At 37.1% G+C, this 13,949-nt stretch overlaps 1 protein-coding gene across 1 annotated transcript in view; it reads right to left on the reverse strand.

Moving 5' to 3' along the window:
- Positions 1-11,190: 11,190 nt before the first annotated feature.
- Positions 11,191-13,949, reverse strand: part of NOX3 (NADPH oxidase 3) — a 49,001-nt gene continuing 46,242 nt past the window's right edge. Inside the window, exons 10-11 of the mRNA XM_028847278.2 lie at positions 13,101-13,254; positions 11,191-11,867 (exon numbers count right to left, since the gene is read on the reverse strand). Coding sequence (XP_028703111.2) covers positions 13,128-13,254 — 127 coding nt within the window. The 3' untranslated portion in view covers positions 11,191-11,867; positions 13,101-13,127. The remainder of the gene's footprint in view (positions 11,868-13,100; positions 13,255-13,949) is intronic.

The following is a 13,949-nucleotide window of genomic DNA, read 5'->3' on the forward strand; positions in this document are numbered from 1 at the left end:
AGAAATGTAAAAACATGTATAAAAATAAAAATGCTTATATCTAAGCGTATGTGTATAGGCTGGGTGCTGCGGCTCACACCTGTAATCCCAGTGCTTTAGGAGGCAGACGCAGGAGGACTGCTTGAACCTAGGAGTTAGAGGCTGCGGTGGGCTGTGATCGTGCCACTGTACTTCAGCCTGAATGATAGAGTGAGACCTGTCTCTTAAAAAAAAATATATATATATATATATATATATATATATATAATGTATTTGTAAACACACTGACACACACATTCTAGAGAAAGTGACTAAACTTTCAGAATAGTCTCATTAGAATTTGATTAATTACAGCAACTCATTTGAAATTTCCCCTTTGTATTTCTAATGATCTCTCTATGTGTATTTGTTTTGTCTGTCCAGTTTGGACTGTAAGCTTCTTGCAGACAGCCCCGTTGTTTTATACATTTTACTCAACACAGTACTGTGGGCATAATTTGTGCTCAAGGAACACTTATGCCAGAATCACAATAAAGGCCCCACATTAACTATTCTGAGGATGCCAGAGTCTGGTCAGCATTTTACTGTTTCAGATGGTATCTAACTTCCACATAAGATTAAGCCTGCATAGTTCTTTTATTACTCTGTATTTTGGTCACCCATTACTATTCTACACCTCCAAGCATTTTCTGCTAAAGAAGCTGACTGAGCAAACCCATGAAGATATTTTTCATTTCCTTTGATGGAGCATAATGCTTTCGTATATAAACACAATAACACAGTCATTACATATGCACTTACATTAGTGTAGCGGCTGTGTGCTCAGCAACACTTGCAGCCAGGCAGGGAGCCCAATAGTTCTCTTTTCCATTCTGATCTAAATTATGTTCATAATAAAAGAGTTTTCAATCAAGGTAAATACAATTTCGTCCTAGCATAACATCTATATTCCTGCTCTCTCTCTCTCTTTTTTTCAAAAAAATTCTTTCCTTTTATTCTAGGTCACTCACCCTGATACGCATGAGATTGTCCTCTGGTGGGGATAACAGCGTTGCTCCTCAATGAGCTATAACAACGGCTGTAAATGCATCTCCTGTAACATACCTCTGTGATTTGCAAAAGTGGGAATAAATCAACGCAGGGAAGAGATGCCACGTTAACCCAGAAGCTAAATGTTACATCATGTAGCGTGAGGCTGGGAAGAGAGAACCTGCTTTTTCCTGGCAGCACAATATCTTTGTGCTCGTTGCCTCCGCCACAGCCCCATTAAAACAATCATTCTGAATCTGCGGGAAATTGTCACCTCTTTCTTTCCTGCCATGGCAGCTGGTATTGGAGGCTGCAGACATTGCTCATTCCCTTCAAGGTTCTTAACACACACGCAAAACAGAAAATGAAGCTTAATTTATTTAAAAAAAAAAAAAAGTGTCAGCTTACCCTCAGGCTCAGCACAGGCACCAGGGAAAAAAGAAAAGATAAATGCCTCTAGGTGAACTGGCACCGACTCTAATTCTCCACTCACTCTGCTGCTCCACTGTATGTATCGCATTAATCATGCTGGATGGGTAGACATTTCAAAAACTTAAGCAATTTTCAAACAAAGAGGCTCCATTTTACAAATACAATAACATAACTTTATTTTGTGATTCTTTCTTTGTACCAGCAGTAATCTGAAAAATGTGCTGCAGATGTTAGTACAAATAATTAATGCCCGGGTTGGGGATGGGAGGGAGAAGCATGAGGAAACAGACAAGTGTGGGCAGAAGAGGGGCCATGGCTGCCTTCTCCTTTCTCCTCTTGTGATCTTCCCCAGATCCTGGGTCACCTTTGATGACCTGGGTGATGTCCCTGGGCTCCTGAGCGCTCTGTTTCTAAGAACTGAGCTCTGCTTTGGTTCTGACTACCTTGTTGTTCTCCTGTGAGTTCAGGAATCTCTGTTCCTGACACCCAGGCCTGTGGCTAGCACCCTGCCCCATGTGTTTCATCTTCCTGATAGTGACACCAGCCATCTTCAGTCCAACGTGCTGCCCATGTGGGGTATCCACTATCCTGCCCTTCCCTTTCCTGGGAAGGGCCTAGCTCCTCCAGGAAGTCTTGGTGTCCACTGTGACCTGGCCCACGACTCTTCCTTGGGCACTACACTCTCTCTGCATGCCCAGCTGCTTTTGCACCCCAGACTGGGCCTGCCTCCCAACCCCATTCTGCTGTAGTTTGGGAGGTTTGTGGCAGACTGCTTCTTGTGTTTTCTGACTGTGTTTCTATCATCCTCTGACCTTCACTCTCAAGTTGGAAGGAAATAAATGAGGAGAAGTGGAGTGGAGGTTCCAGGAACTCAAGACAGTGGGACTGTGGCAAAGACAACTGGCACTCGAAGGACATTTTAGTGAATTGGAGTATCTTGGTGCAAAGTTGTAAAAATCTGAATCCTCAAACGATTGAGACATGTGTGTGTGTGCTGTGGGAGAGGCTTAGAGAGCCCTGGTCTCTTTCACTACAGGTTTCTGGGAAGTTTCTAGACATCTGTTGTTGAGAGAAAAGCCAGGCTTTCTGTGTCACAGATAAAATGATGAATTGGACATGCTCTCCTTGATTCTTGAAAACCAAATGTCCGAACTTTCACCTTTAATTTGTAAAACAGGAGTACAGAGCCTCAGCAAGGATGAGAAACACCATCCACTGAAGAAAACCCATGTCCCAATAATTTGGGGAATCATCCCTTGCCTAACAGAGAAAAAATCTACCAAGAATATTTTACTTATTATGAGATATATCAAGTGTGTACAGAATTACAGCTTATGTAATACAAATTAAAAAATCAATTTGAGAAATAAATATTATTGAGGCTATTGAAGCCCTCTTTTATTCCATCTGTTCCCATTCTCTCTTCCTTCTCATCAGAAACAGTGTTCTGAACTTGGGGCATGTAATTTATTTTCTGTACGATTATTTAAACCTATAAAATGCATGTGGTTATATGTGTGTATGTTTGTGTATAAATAATACTGTTTTGCAGGATTTACAATCTTATTTAGTGGTTCCACTCAACATGTATTCTTCTACAATCTTTTTTTTCTCAATATGATTGTAAAGCTTATCAATGTTGTTCTAAATTCTGGGATCAGCAGACTGGCCCGTGGGCCAAATCCAGCTGGTTGTTTGATTTTATACACCCCTCAAGCTAAGAATGGTTTACATTTTTAAAGAATTAAATAATAAAGAAAATCAAAGAAGTAGACATGACAGAGGCCATATGTGGCCAGAACAACCTAAAATATTTATGATCTGCCCCTTTACAGAAAAAATTTAATGGCTCCTTTTTGTTATTTCTGTTGGGTTATTCTTATCTCTTGATTCTTCTACATAGACATTGAAAAAATTAGCCTGTCAAGTTTCATGGAAAGCCTCTTTTTGATTTTGTTGAAATTACTTTGAATTTATAGATCATTTTGAAGAGAATTGACATATATATGGCATTGGACCTTTTGATCTGTATTAGTTGTCTGTTGCTGCTATAACAAATTACCAAAAATGTGTCAGCTTGAAACAATACAAATTTATTATCTTATATCTGTTTATTTTAGGTCAGTCTCCAACATGAATCTCACTGGACTAAAATAAAAATGTTTGCAGGACCATGGGCCTTTTGGGAGCCTCTAGGGGAGGATGCATTCCCCTGCCCTTCCCAGCTTCTAGAGGCTGCCCATGTTCCTTGGCTTATGGCATCTTTTACCTTCAAAGCCATTGAAACTATCACTCCAAGCTTTGCTTCTCTTATCACATCTCCTCGGACTCTGTCAGACTCTTCTGCCTCTTTCTTTCATTTTTTAAGATCCTTGTGATAACATTGAGCCCAGCCAGATAATCTAGGATAATCTTTCCATTTCGATGCAGTCATCTCAAAGCAACCATAATTTCATCTGGAACCTTAATTCTTCCTTGCCATATAATCTCACATGTCATAGGTTCTAGGGATTAGGATGTGGGCATTTTGGCCTGAGGGGAGGGATTAGTCTACCTACCAGAAGCCTATCTAGTGAGTTTTTTCTTTCAGTTAGTATATTTTTAAATTCCAAAACTTGCATTTGGTTCTTTTTATATCTTTTATTTCCTTGCTGAGACTATTTTTTCATTTGTTTCACGAGTGATTTTAATTGCCTGTTGGAATGTTTTTATGATAGCTGCTTTAAAATTCTTGTTAGATAATTCCAACATTTGTGTCATCTTGGTGTTGGCATCTGTTGATTTTTCTCATTTGGGTTGAGTTTTCCTAGTTCTTCGTATGACAAAAATTTTGGATTGCATCCTGTACATTTTGAGGATAATGTTATGACACTCTGATTCTTATTTAGATCTTCTATTTTAGTTGGCAGTTAGCAGGTTTAGGTTCAGAAACACACATCCTGGCCCACTTTGGTGGTTTGTGGTTCAAATATCAACTTAGTTTTCAAAGGCGTTGCCATGCTATTTTGGTATGCCCCACTTATGTGTAATCCAGAAGCCAATCTAAAACCTGGGCAGTATTCCTCACCAGGGTTCAATTCTCAACTCATTGGCTGTGTTGATTCTGGTTGGTTTCACACACTGGCCTCTTGGGAAACCATCCAAGATTTCATGCACAGATTTAAGAACTCTTTCCTTCAGCTCCCTTCTCTCTGTGATCCCCCCATCCCAACACACACTCTCTAGCCTCTGCTAGATACTTACTAAGTGCAGGGCAGGAATGATTGACAGATCTCCCCCTTACACAGTCTCGGGTTGGGGTTGGAGGCAGGGTGTGGGAATTGAGGTTAAGGTGAAGGAGTAACACTTCTGTCATATTTCAGGTTAGCACAGGGCAGATATGGTTGATTAACAGAGTTTCTTTTTTTGGTAAAAGTTTCAAATATTTCGTTAGAATTACTTATTGGTACCTTATATTGTTTGATGCTGTTCTTATACTTCCAAACATTTTTAAAAAGTAAATTTGACTTTTGAGGTAATTTAATTGGAGATTTGAAGAGTATGGCACAAGATTATGATATAAATATGTCATAGTGATGTTCCTTTCCTTAGGGGATTACTTAATTGAATCACTAAATGGAAATTTGATCATGATTGAGCTGTTGTCTTTAAGACCAATCAGGAATTTTTATTTTTAAATTTTTATTTATTTATACTTTTAAGGAATTTTTACAATAATTTGAAGGTGTTTGGAATTGATAAAGGATTCTTAAAACAGTTTTTCTTCTGTTCAGCTTCTGAGAGGAGCCTGGGAGAAAGTAACTTAGAGGGCTGCAGATATTCCTATAAAAATTAATAGGAAAAACAATTTAAAAATCGAAGATAAAAAGAGAAGAGAAAAAATCCCAATGTGACAATAGCTAGTAGATATATAAGAAGACACTTTAAATTATTTGATAATGAGGTTCACCTATGTTGGTAGAAACATGTTCCACTTCATTTACCAACCAGGGAATGACTGGTTAATGAAGCATGGTGAGCAGAGCTTTATTCTTGACAGTAGCATGCAGGAACTTTGCCTGTAAGTTTGTATAGTTTGCCTAAAGTGGGATTAGACTTAAGCAATAGTATTAACTTGGAAATTTGCATTGTACATATTGGAGGCCACAAAAGTATAATTTATACTTTTCTGAAAGGTTTATAGGAAAAGATGAAGCAAGTAAGATCATAAAACAGTGGTTTGGGATAGGGTTTGGAGTGAGTGATGAAGGAAAGAGGAACCAAATATGACTCAGAGATTTTTAGTGATTTTAGTTTGGGCATTTTGGTAGATGATGGTGCCATTCACTAAAATAAGAAAAGCTGGAGGAAGAACGGGATTATGAAGAGAAAAAAATAAAGAATTTGGCTTTGGATATGTTACATTTGAGATGCTTATTATACTTCCAATGATGAAGTAGGCAGTTGGATATATCAGACTGGAATCCAGGGGAGAAGTCTACCCTAGAGTTTAAATTTTGGGCCTCATCAGCAAACAGATGGTGTTTGAAGCCACAGGATTGTATAATATTATTCAAAGGAGGAGAATAGACAGAAAAAGAGAAGAGGGACTATGACCAATTCAAAGACATGCCAACATTGTGAAACTGCATAGAGGAGTCTGAGACAAAAACAAAGAGATTGTTTTGACAGAAGTCAAAAGAAGAAAGTGTTTCAAGACGGAAGCATTGGTCATCCATTTCAGTTGCTGCTAAAAATAAAACGAAGTTGAATTTCACACCATGGAGGTTATGGTGAGCCTTGAAAATAGTTATAGTTGTAGAGATAATCCAGTTTAGTGTAGTAAGAGGGAATGTTGTGGACATTCAACTCTGGACAGTTATTGCTCTACACATGTGCACACACACACACACACATTCACCAATAGACAAGATAAAGGAAAAATGTAATCTAATACATTGAAAAACTTGTGCTGAAGAGAAGGAACACAGGATTCTGGAAGATAATGGAGAGCAGCTACATGGTTTGGCTTCTACCTCATTTACTCCTCTGAAGCCCCACTGGTGGTCAAAAAGTCCCAAGAAATTTCATTAAAACTCTTGCTTGTGGAATGTAAAGAGAAGATATGATGTTGGGAAAGCATGAATTAAATGGATGAATAAAGAAAATAAATCAAGAGAGCCAACTTTCTCTGTTGAAAGAGAAGAATCCAAAATTCACACTCAACTGGGGAAAGGGTTCGAAGCCTGGGAATATCTCATTGTGGAAATACATTACATCCTTTCTCCTCTACTCCATTAGTTGGAATGAACTCAGATACAGGACAGTCCATGTAATCTCAGAAGACAGAAAGGAACCAAAAAATCAAACGTAGTGTCCACACCACTCAGGCTGAGCTTCCGTGCTCTTCTGCACAGCTCTCCATGCCAGCTGCTGTTCTCTCAGACTACAAAAAAGTGGATAAGAAACGAAATTCCTGGCTCTAGAAGAGAAAACATGGTTCATGAAAACCTGTACATGAGTGTTTATAAAAGCATTATTCTAATGGCCCCAAAGTGGAAACAACTGAATGTTCATCAATTGATGAATGAGTGAATACAGTGTGGCATAACCATATAATGAAATATATTAGTTTGGCAAAAATAATGAAGTACTAATACTTGCTGCAACATGGATGAATATTGAAAACATTATGCTAGGTGAAAGAAGCCAAAACAAAAGACCACTTATTGTATGTTTTCATTTACATAAAATGTCCAGAATAGTAAAATCCATAGAGACAGAAAGAAGGTTAGTGGTTGCCTAGGGCAGGCGGCAGTTGAGGAGAAATGGAGACTAATGGATATGGGCTTTCTTTTTGGAATAATAAAAATGTTCTTTATGGCTCACACCTGTAATCCCAGCACTTTCGGAGGCTGAGGCAGGTGGATTGCCTGAGCTCAACAATTTGAGACCAGCTTGGGCAACACGGGGAAACCCCGTCTCCACTAAAATACAAAATATTAGCCAGGCGTGGTGGCATGTGCCTATAGTCCCAGCTACTTGGGTGGCTGAGGCAAGAGAATTGCTTGAACCTGGGAGGAAGAGGTTGCAGTGAACCGAGATCGCGCCACTGCACTCCAGCCTGGGCGACAGAGACTCCATCTCAAAAAAAAAAAAAAAAAAAAATTCTTCACAACAGTGAAAATATGAAATCAACCCAGGTGTTCATCAACAGATGATTGGATAAAGAAAATGTGGTACATATACACAATGGAATCTTACACCATAAAAATGAATGAGATCCTGTCATTTGCAGCAACATCAACGGAATTGGAGGTCATTACGGTAAGTGAAATAAGCCACGTGTTCTCACTCATATGGGGGAGATAAAAAAAAAGTGGGTCTAATGATAGTAGAGAGTAGATTGGTGGTAACCAGAGGCTGGGGAAGGGTATTGGGGAGGGGGAATGAAGAGAAGTTGATTAATGGGTGCAAGTATATGGTTTAATACACTAAATAAGACCTAGTGTTAGACAGATCAGTAGGGTAACTATAGTTTACAATAATGTATTGTACACTTTGAAATAGAGTAGAAGAATTCGAATGGTTCTATCAAAGAAAAAGACAAGTACTTAAGATGATGGATATCCCAAACACACATATTTAATCTTTGTAAATTATATGTATGTATTAAATTACCACATGTACCCTGGTACTATGTACATCTATTATGCATAAATAAAAATGTTCTAAAATGTACTGTGGGAATGGTTACACAACTCTATAAATATACTAAAAATGATGAAATGATGCATTTGAAGTGGGTTAATTTTATGGTATGTGTATTATATCTCAATAAAGCTATGGGGGAGGGGAGAAAAATGGTCTTGGAGATGGTGGGGTGGAGGGAAACAACCAAAAATTTATCACAATATAGAAGAAACAGTAACATATCTAGGCAGAGTCAACTAACATGAGAAGGTGAAAAAAAATACAGGATGTATACAGCAAGTGTGGAGATACTACAGGCAAAAAGGGAAAATACCATATAGTAGAAGAAAAAACAACTCAATCTGGTAGAAATAATAACTCAGGTAATTCTTCACTATCTGTTTATGTATGGAGAACTTAATGAGAATATTAATTTAATAAGAGAGATAAAAGACAAAATTATAAAAAAGAATGAGATCACAAGGGATATTGCAAGTCTAAGGTAACAAATCAAGGCTCAAAGCAACATCTTTATGGAACTAATTAAATTTTTTTAAACAGTTAAGGAACAGAATAAATATCATTGAAAGCTGAATTTCAAGACTATACTCTCTCCCTAATCTGAAATTCAAAAAAATACAAAAATTATGAAAAGTGAGAGTATTTTTTTTGTAACCCCACTTGGCAGCATAATTTCATAATGTGTCCTGAACAGATGTGAGGCTATTTATAATCTTCCTTTATGCAAGTTGAGTATCTATATTTATAGTTTTATTTGAAAAAATAAAACATTAATGCTTTTGAATACTGGGTGCTTCCCAGACTCTACTGGGAGTATCATACACTATATGGGATATGCATTTGTTATTTTCTAAAATATGAAATCATTTCAAATTCCAAAACATATATGGCTTCAAAGGTTTCAGAAAGAGATGGCAAACCAGTAATAAAATAGGGGAAATGATTTGTAAATAAAAGAAACAAAGAGATTAAATTAATTAGAAACCCTAAAAGAATGGAAAAAAGAAAAAAAAAGATCTAATATGAGGAAAATTGATGCGTTTGAAATGAGACAAACAAAAGCAATAGAAGTATATTTAAAGAACTAATAAAAAAAAATTTCTGAAGTGAAGAAGAAAGTGTTCAAAAAACACACTGGACCGGGTGCGTAATCCCAGCACTTTGTGAGGCTGAGGTGGTGAGGCTCATGAGGTCAGGAGATTAAGACCATCCTGGCTAACATGGTGAAATCCCGTCTCTAATAAAAATACAAAAAATTAGCCAGACATGGTGGTGTGCACCTGTAGTTCCAGCTACTGGGGAGGCCGAGGCAGGAGAATCGCTTGAACTCGGGAGGCGGAGGTGGTAGTGGGGGGAGATTGCACCACTGCACTCCAGCCTGGGTGACAGAGCATCACAAAAAAAACAAAAACAAAGATAAAAAAAAAACCACTGCAATACAGGAAAAATTCATGTGAAATATCAATACCAAATTGTTATGAACTTCAAAGATAAAATTATTTAGGCACCCAGGCAAAAAAAGTAACTTACTTACAAAGGGAAGAGGATGAAGTTGGCCTCTTACTTCACCACAGCAATATTCAGTGACAGAAAATGCTAGAGTTCTATCTTCAAACTTCTAAAGGGAAGAAAATATGGTCTAAGAACACTAAATTTAGTCAAATATCAGTATGAATTAAATCAGGAAATATAACAGTCGTTAGTCCTTCTTAAAATGTATTGCTTGACAGTCAAACAAACTAGTAGCTTAGGCTCAATACAAACTCAAGAATAGAGAAATTATGTTAAAAGGAATAGTGGTGGGCATTGAATCCATGTGAGGTTACCCCTCCTAGTTTACTTATAAAGCTTAAGAAAGGCTACATTTAATCAACATTGCTTTCACCCTCCTGAACAATCCATAGATCTTGGAATGACTTAATTCTGGTGTCATCTCCCCATCTTTCATATTGTTGTTGTCCGTATCCTTAGTTTTGTTCTTAAAAGAACATTCCCTCTGAAATACTCATTAATTTTCTTTTACAGTCGGTGCTTAGCGATTTTGCCAAAACGTTTTTCAATTTCTTTGCTCATCATTGCATATTGCATTCCATTAATTGTCTTTCCTCCTTCCTTAAATATATCCTTTGTCATTATTTTGGTGAGGTAGTTACATTTCAGTTTTCTTTTGTTTGGAGATATCTGTATTTTGCCTTCACCTTTGAATAATAATTTCACTACGGACAAAATTCTCAATGGTTAGTTATGGTCCCCCAGCACTTTGAAGATACTATTTCATTATCATCTGTTTTCTGTGGATCCTTTTGAGAAGGCAGCTGCCAGATGTACTTCTGTTTATTTGCAGGTAATTGACCTTTTCCTCTCTGGTTGCTTTAAGGTCTTTTATTTAACAATGATGCTTCTGGATTTGAAATTTTCCTTCCTCACACTCCCCACCCCCCACCCGCCTTGTTTCCTTTCTTTTCCTTTCTGTTCTTTTTGTTTTCTCTTCTTTCTCTCCTCTCTTTTCTTCTTCTTTTCTTTTCCACATTTTTTTGGCACTTCTCTTTCTCATATATTCTTCTAGATAAACTTTAGGATATTTACCCTTCCAAAAAATCTAAAGAGAATTTAAAATTTGACTGGAATTTCACTTGACCATTAATTAATTTGGGACAAATTTGTAACTTTAGTATGTTTAATATTCCTATTTAGAAACGTGCTATTTCTATCCATTTAAAAATGTCTGCCTATGAATTGCATGTTTATTTATCAAATCGTGTTGTATAATTCTTCTTAAATGAACTTACAGGTTTGCCAGATTTTTGTTTCTGTTTTGAAGAGACGATTTCAATTTTAAATTCTACATTTTCTATTTGGTCATTGCTGCATTAAAGAAACCTATTGACTTTTGTATTTTCTTGTGTCTGGATAGGTTTGATTCTACATAGTTTGCAGGGAAGTAGCATAAAGGTCAAAACACAAAAGGGGGTGCAAACAGCATCCCCAGAGATTAAAAAAAGTGGCAAAATCTGTGTTTAAGGGCAGGTATGTTCTAATTTACTAGACAAAATTAGATGACCAAGAAAAGTACTTTTATTTTCAAGTAGACAGAGAAAGAAAAGTAATAATTAAACATGACTAAGGTAAAGATTACATTTGACTATAGAAATTTCTGGTTGCAAAGGTTGAACTAAACTCAAATGGGGAAATAATTACACAGAAAGATTGGTTCTATTCAAATTAGGAGAGTTTGAATTATATGCATCAAGTAATACCTCAAGTTACTGAGAAATTCCAATGCAGAGATAGTAGAAATAATTTTTTTAGACATGAATGGAATATTCCTAACTTATAAAATCAATATTAATATCATAGAAAGCATCAGGTCAACATAAAAATCTGAGGATAAAGTAAAAGAAGTGGTCAATTTATAATTTAGAACTACTTAGAAGAGCTTAAGAGGCTGCCTTTGTCAAAACACATCATGCCAGATCAATTTAATTCTCTTTTATGGCAGAATGACAGTCCACAAAGATACGAAGCCTTTGAGAAACATAATATATTTTAATTTCAGTAAAAGTTTTTGTGTTGTTGTATATGACATGTTATTTATAAGCTAACGAAGTATGGTATGGTGTACTGTTTGCAGTAGTTAATTATTGTTCACCAGTTTCCGACTGGGAGCTCGTATCAACAGGCCATCACAGGAATTCCTGGTGGAGTTCTTTGGAGTCAATAACGTGATTGAAAACCTAAACAAAAGATTTGAGATATTATCAGTGAAATATGTAGATATTACAAACTACATACCAGTATTAGTGTCTGGGGCTAAACTTCAAAACAATCTTGAAATATTAGAAAAATTCTAAAAAATTAATCAATATTAGTAGCAAGAATTATAAGATGTGAGGAATACTTTGCGAACATCTTGGGAGTAAAATAGTTGCATAGTATAGAAAGACGGCACAATGGGAATTAAAGAAACAATTTCAGTTATTTTGTGGGGCAGAAGTTGAGTAGGAGTGTAAGTGTTAAGAAGACCACAGACCAAAATGTGGTAGAATAAAAAGTATTTGTTAAAAGAGATTGAGAAAGAAATATGAAAGGAAGATGGAAAGGAAGGAAGGCAGAAAGAAGGAAGAAAAGAAAACATAGAATTTGTTTGTAAATATATGGCATATAAGCTCTAAGAAAGTCCCTCTTCTGCTCAATACTAGTCACGCTTCTCAATGCATTTTAAAAGGATATGAAGAAATGGAAGTGAATTTGAATAAGAGCAACAAGGTGATGGAAGGGCTTGATATATATCCTAGGCCAAAAGGTTAAGAATTTAGTATTGTTTGGACCAGAAAAGGGATAGGAAAGGGATGATTTGATTATCATTTTCAAGTATCTAAAGGACTTTTCTGAAAGATAACCTCCGTTGGTGATTTCTGTGGTCTACAGAGGATGAACAAAAGCACAAAAGGAGCTTAAGTTTAAAGCAGAAAAGATCAGGTTTGGATATAAGTTGTGGGTCTCTGCCATCAGGGAAATGAAAATTTGAAATGATTTCTAAAGGAAACTTCAAGCCAAGCAGCAGCATAAGTCTCCATGTTAGATGTAACGTTGGGCGTGGAAACAAGTTTGGGAAAGACAGCCTATGCCAGGGGTCAGCAAGCTCTGGCCCACAGGCCAAATCCAGCCCTCCCCCTGACTATGTGGATGGTCGATGTGCGAAAAGTGACTTTTACAATTTGTAAAAATTTCATGATACAAGAAAATTATATGAAATGTGACTTCAGTGTCCATCAGTAAAATATTATTGGAACACAACTATGCCCATTCATTGACATTATTGTTTGTGGCAATGTTGGCACTTTACAAGGCAGAGTTCAGGAGTTGAGAGTGGGACCATACAGTCCACAGAGCCTCAAATGATTACTATTTGGCGTCTTGTGGGAAGAGTTTCCCAATCCCTGACCTATATGTTTGCAGCCACTTACACAATGCCTGGTCTTGACCTCCAAAGTCTAGAAGCTCTCCTTGTTGTAATAGAAATGAACACCTCTGGGGTCAGCTGATGAATACAAGCGGCACATCTTTTGAAGGGTCCTTGAGAGAGCTTTAGGTCCACAAAAGAACACGCCAATGCTGCTGCTGCAGTAGGGGTAAGAAAAGGAAAGAAAATGTCACCTGGAGGCAAGGCCAGCCAGAAGCCAAGACAATAAGATTAGTGAAGTGGTTGTGACTATGAGGTTACTTATTTATTTTTCTCCCTTTCTCCCTCCATGTCTTTTTTTCTTAGATTCTTTTTTTCTACCTACTTTCAGCACCATGCTCTCTCCCAAGTTCTCAGTATCCTCCCCTGAACTAATCAGGGAGGTGGAACCGAGAAGACTGAGGCATGAAAGCGGCCATGAGACTGTTGAGGGGTTTTGATACAGAGGGATTTTGATACACCAGGCTTTTTGGCCAGGTGACCTTGATTCATGTCTCCTTGGATACGTGACCAGATGTAAACTTCCTGAGAACATAAACCTGATCTGTTTTATTCCAGCACCTGGAACAGTGCATACAGTGCAATCAACACACATTTGCTGAATGAGTGGCTAAATGGCTTTGCTGAGTAGTATCTGCGTGGTCTTGGGCAAGTCACTATACCTCAGTTTCTGCATCTGTAAAAGATGATAAGGACTACTTTGTATGTTTTATCAAAAGCAAGATGAGATAATACATTCAAAAGGGTTTTGAAAAGGTTAGTTATTACTAATATCTTGTTCAGCCCTGCCTTTTTATAGATAATAAAATTTATGCTACAGTAATAGCAATTTAATTAATTTCTCCTGTTGGAA

The sequence above is a fragment of the Macaca mulatta genome, chromosome 4, assembly GCF_049350105.2.
Source record: "Macaca mulatta isolate MMU2019108-1 chromosome 4, T2T-MMU8v2.0, whole genome shotgun sequence".
Classification (NCBI taxonomy): Eukaryota; Metazoa; Chordata; class Mammalia; order Primates; family Cercopithecidae; genus Macaca; species Macaca mulatta.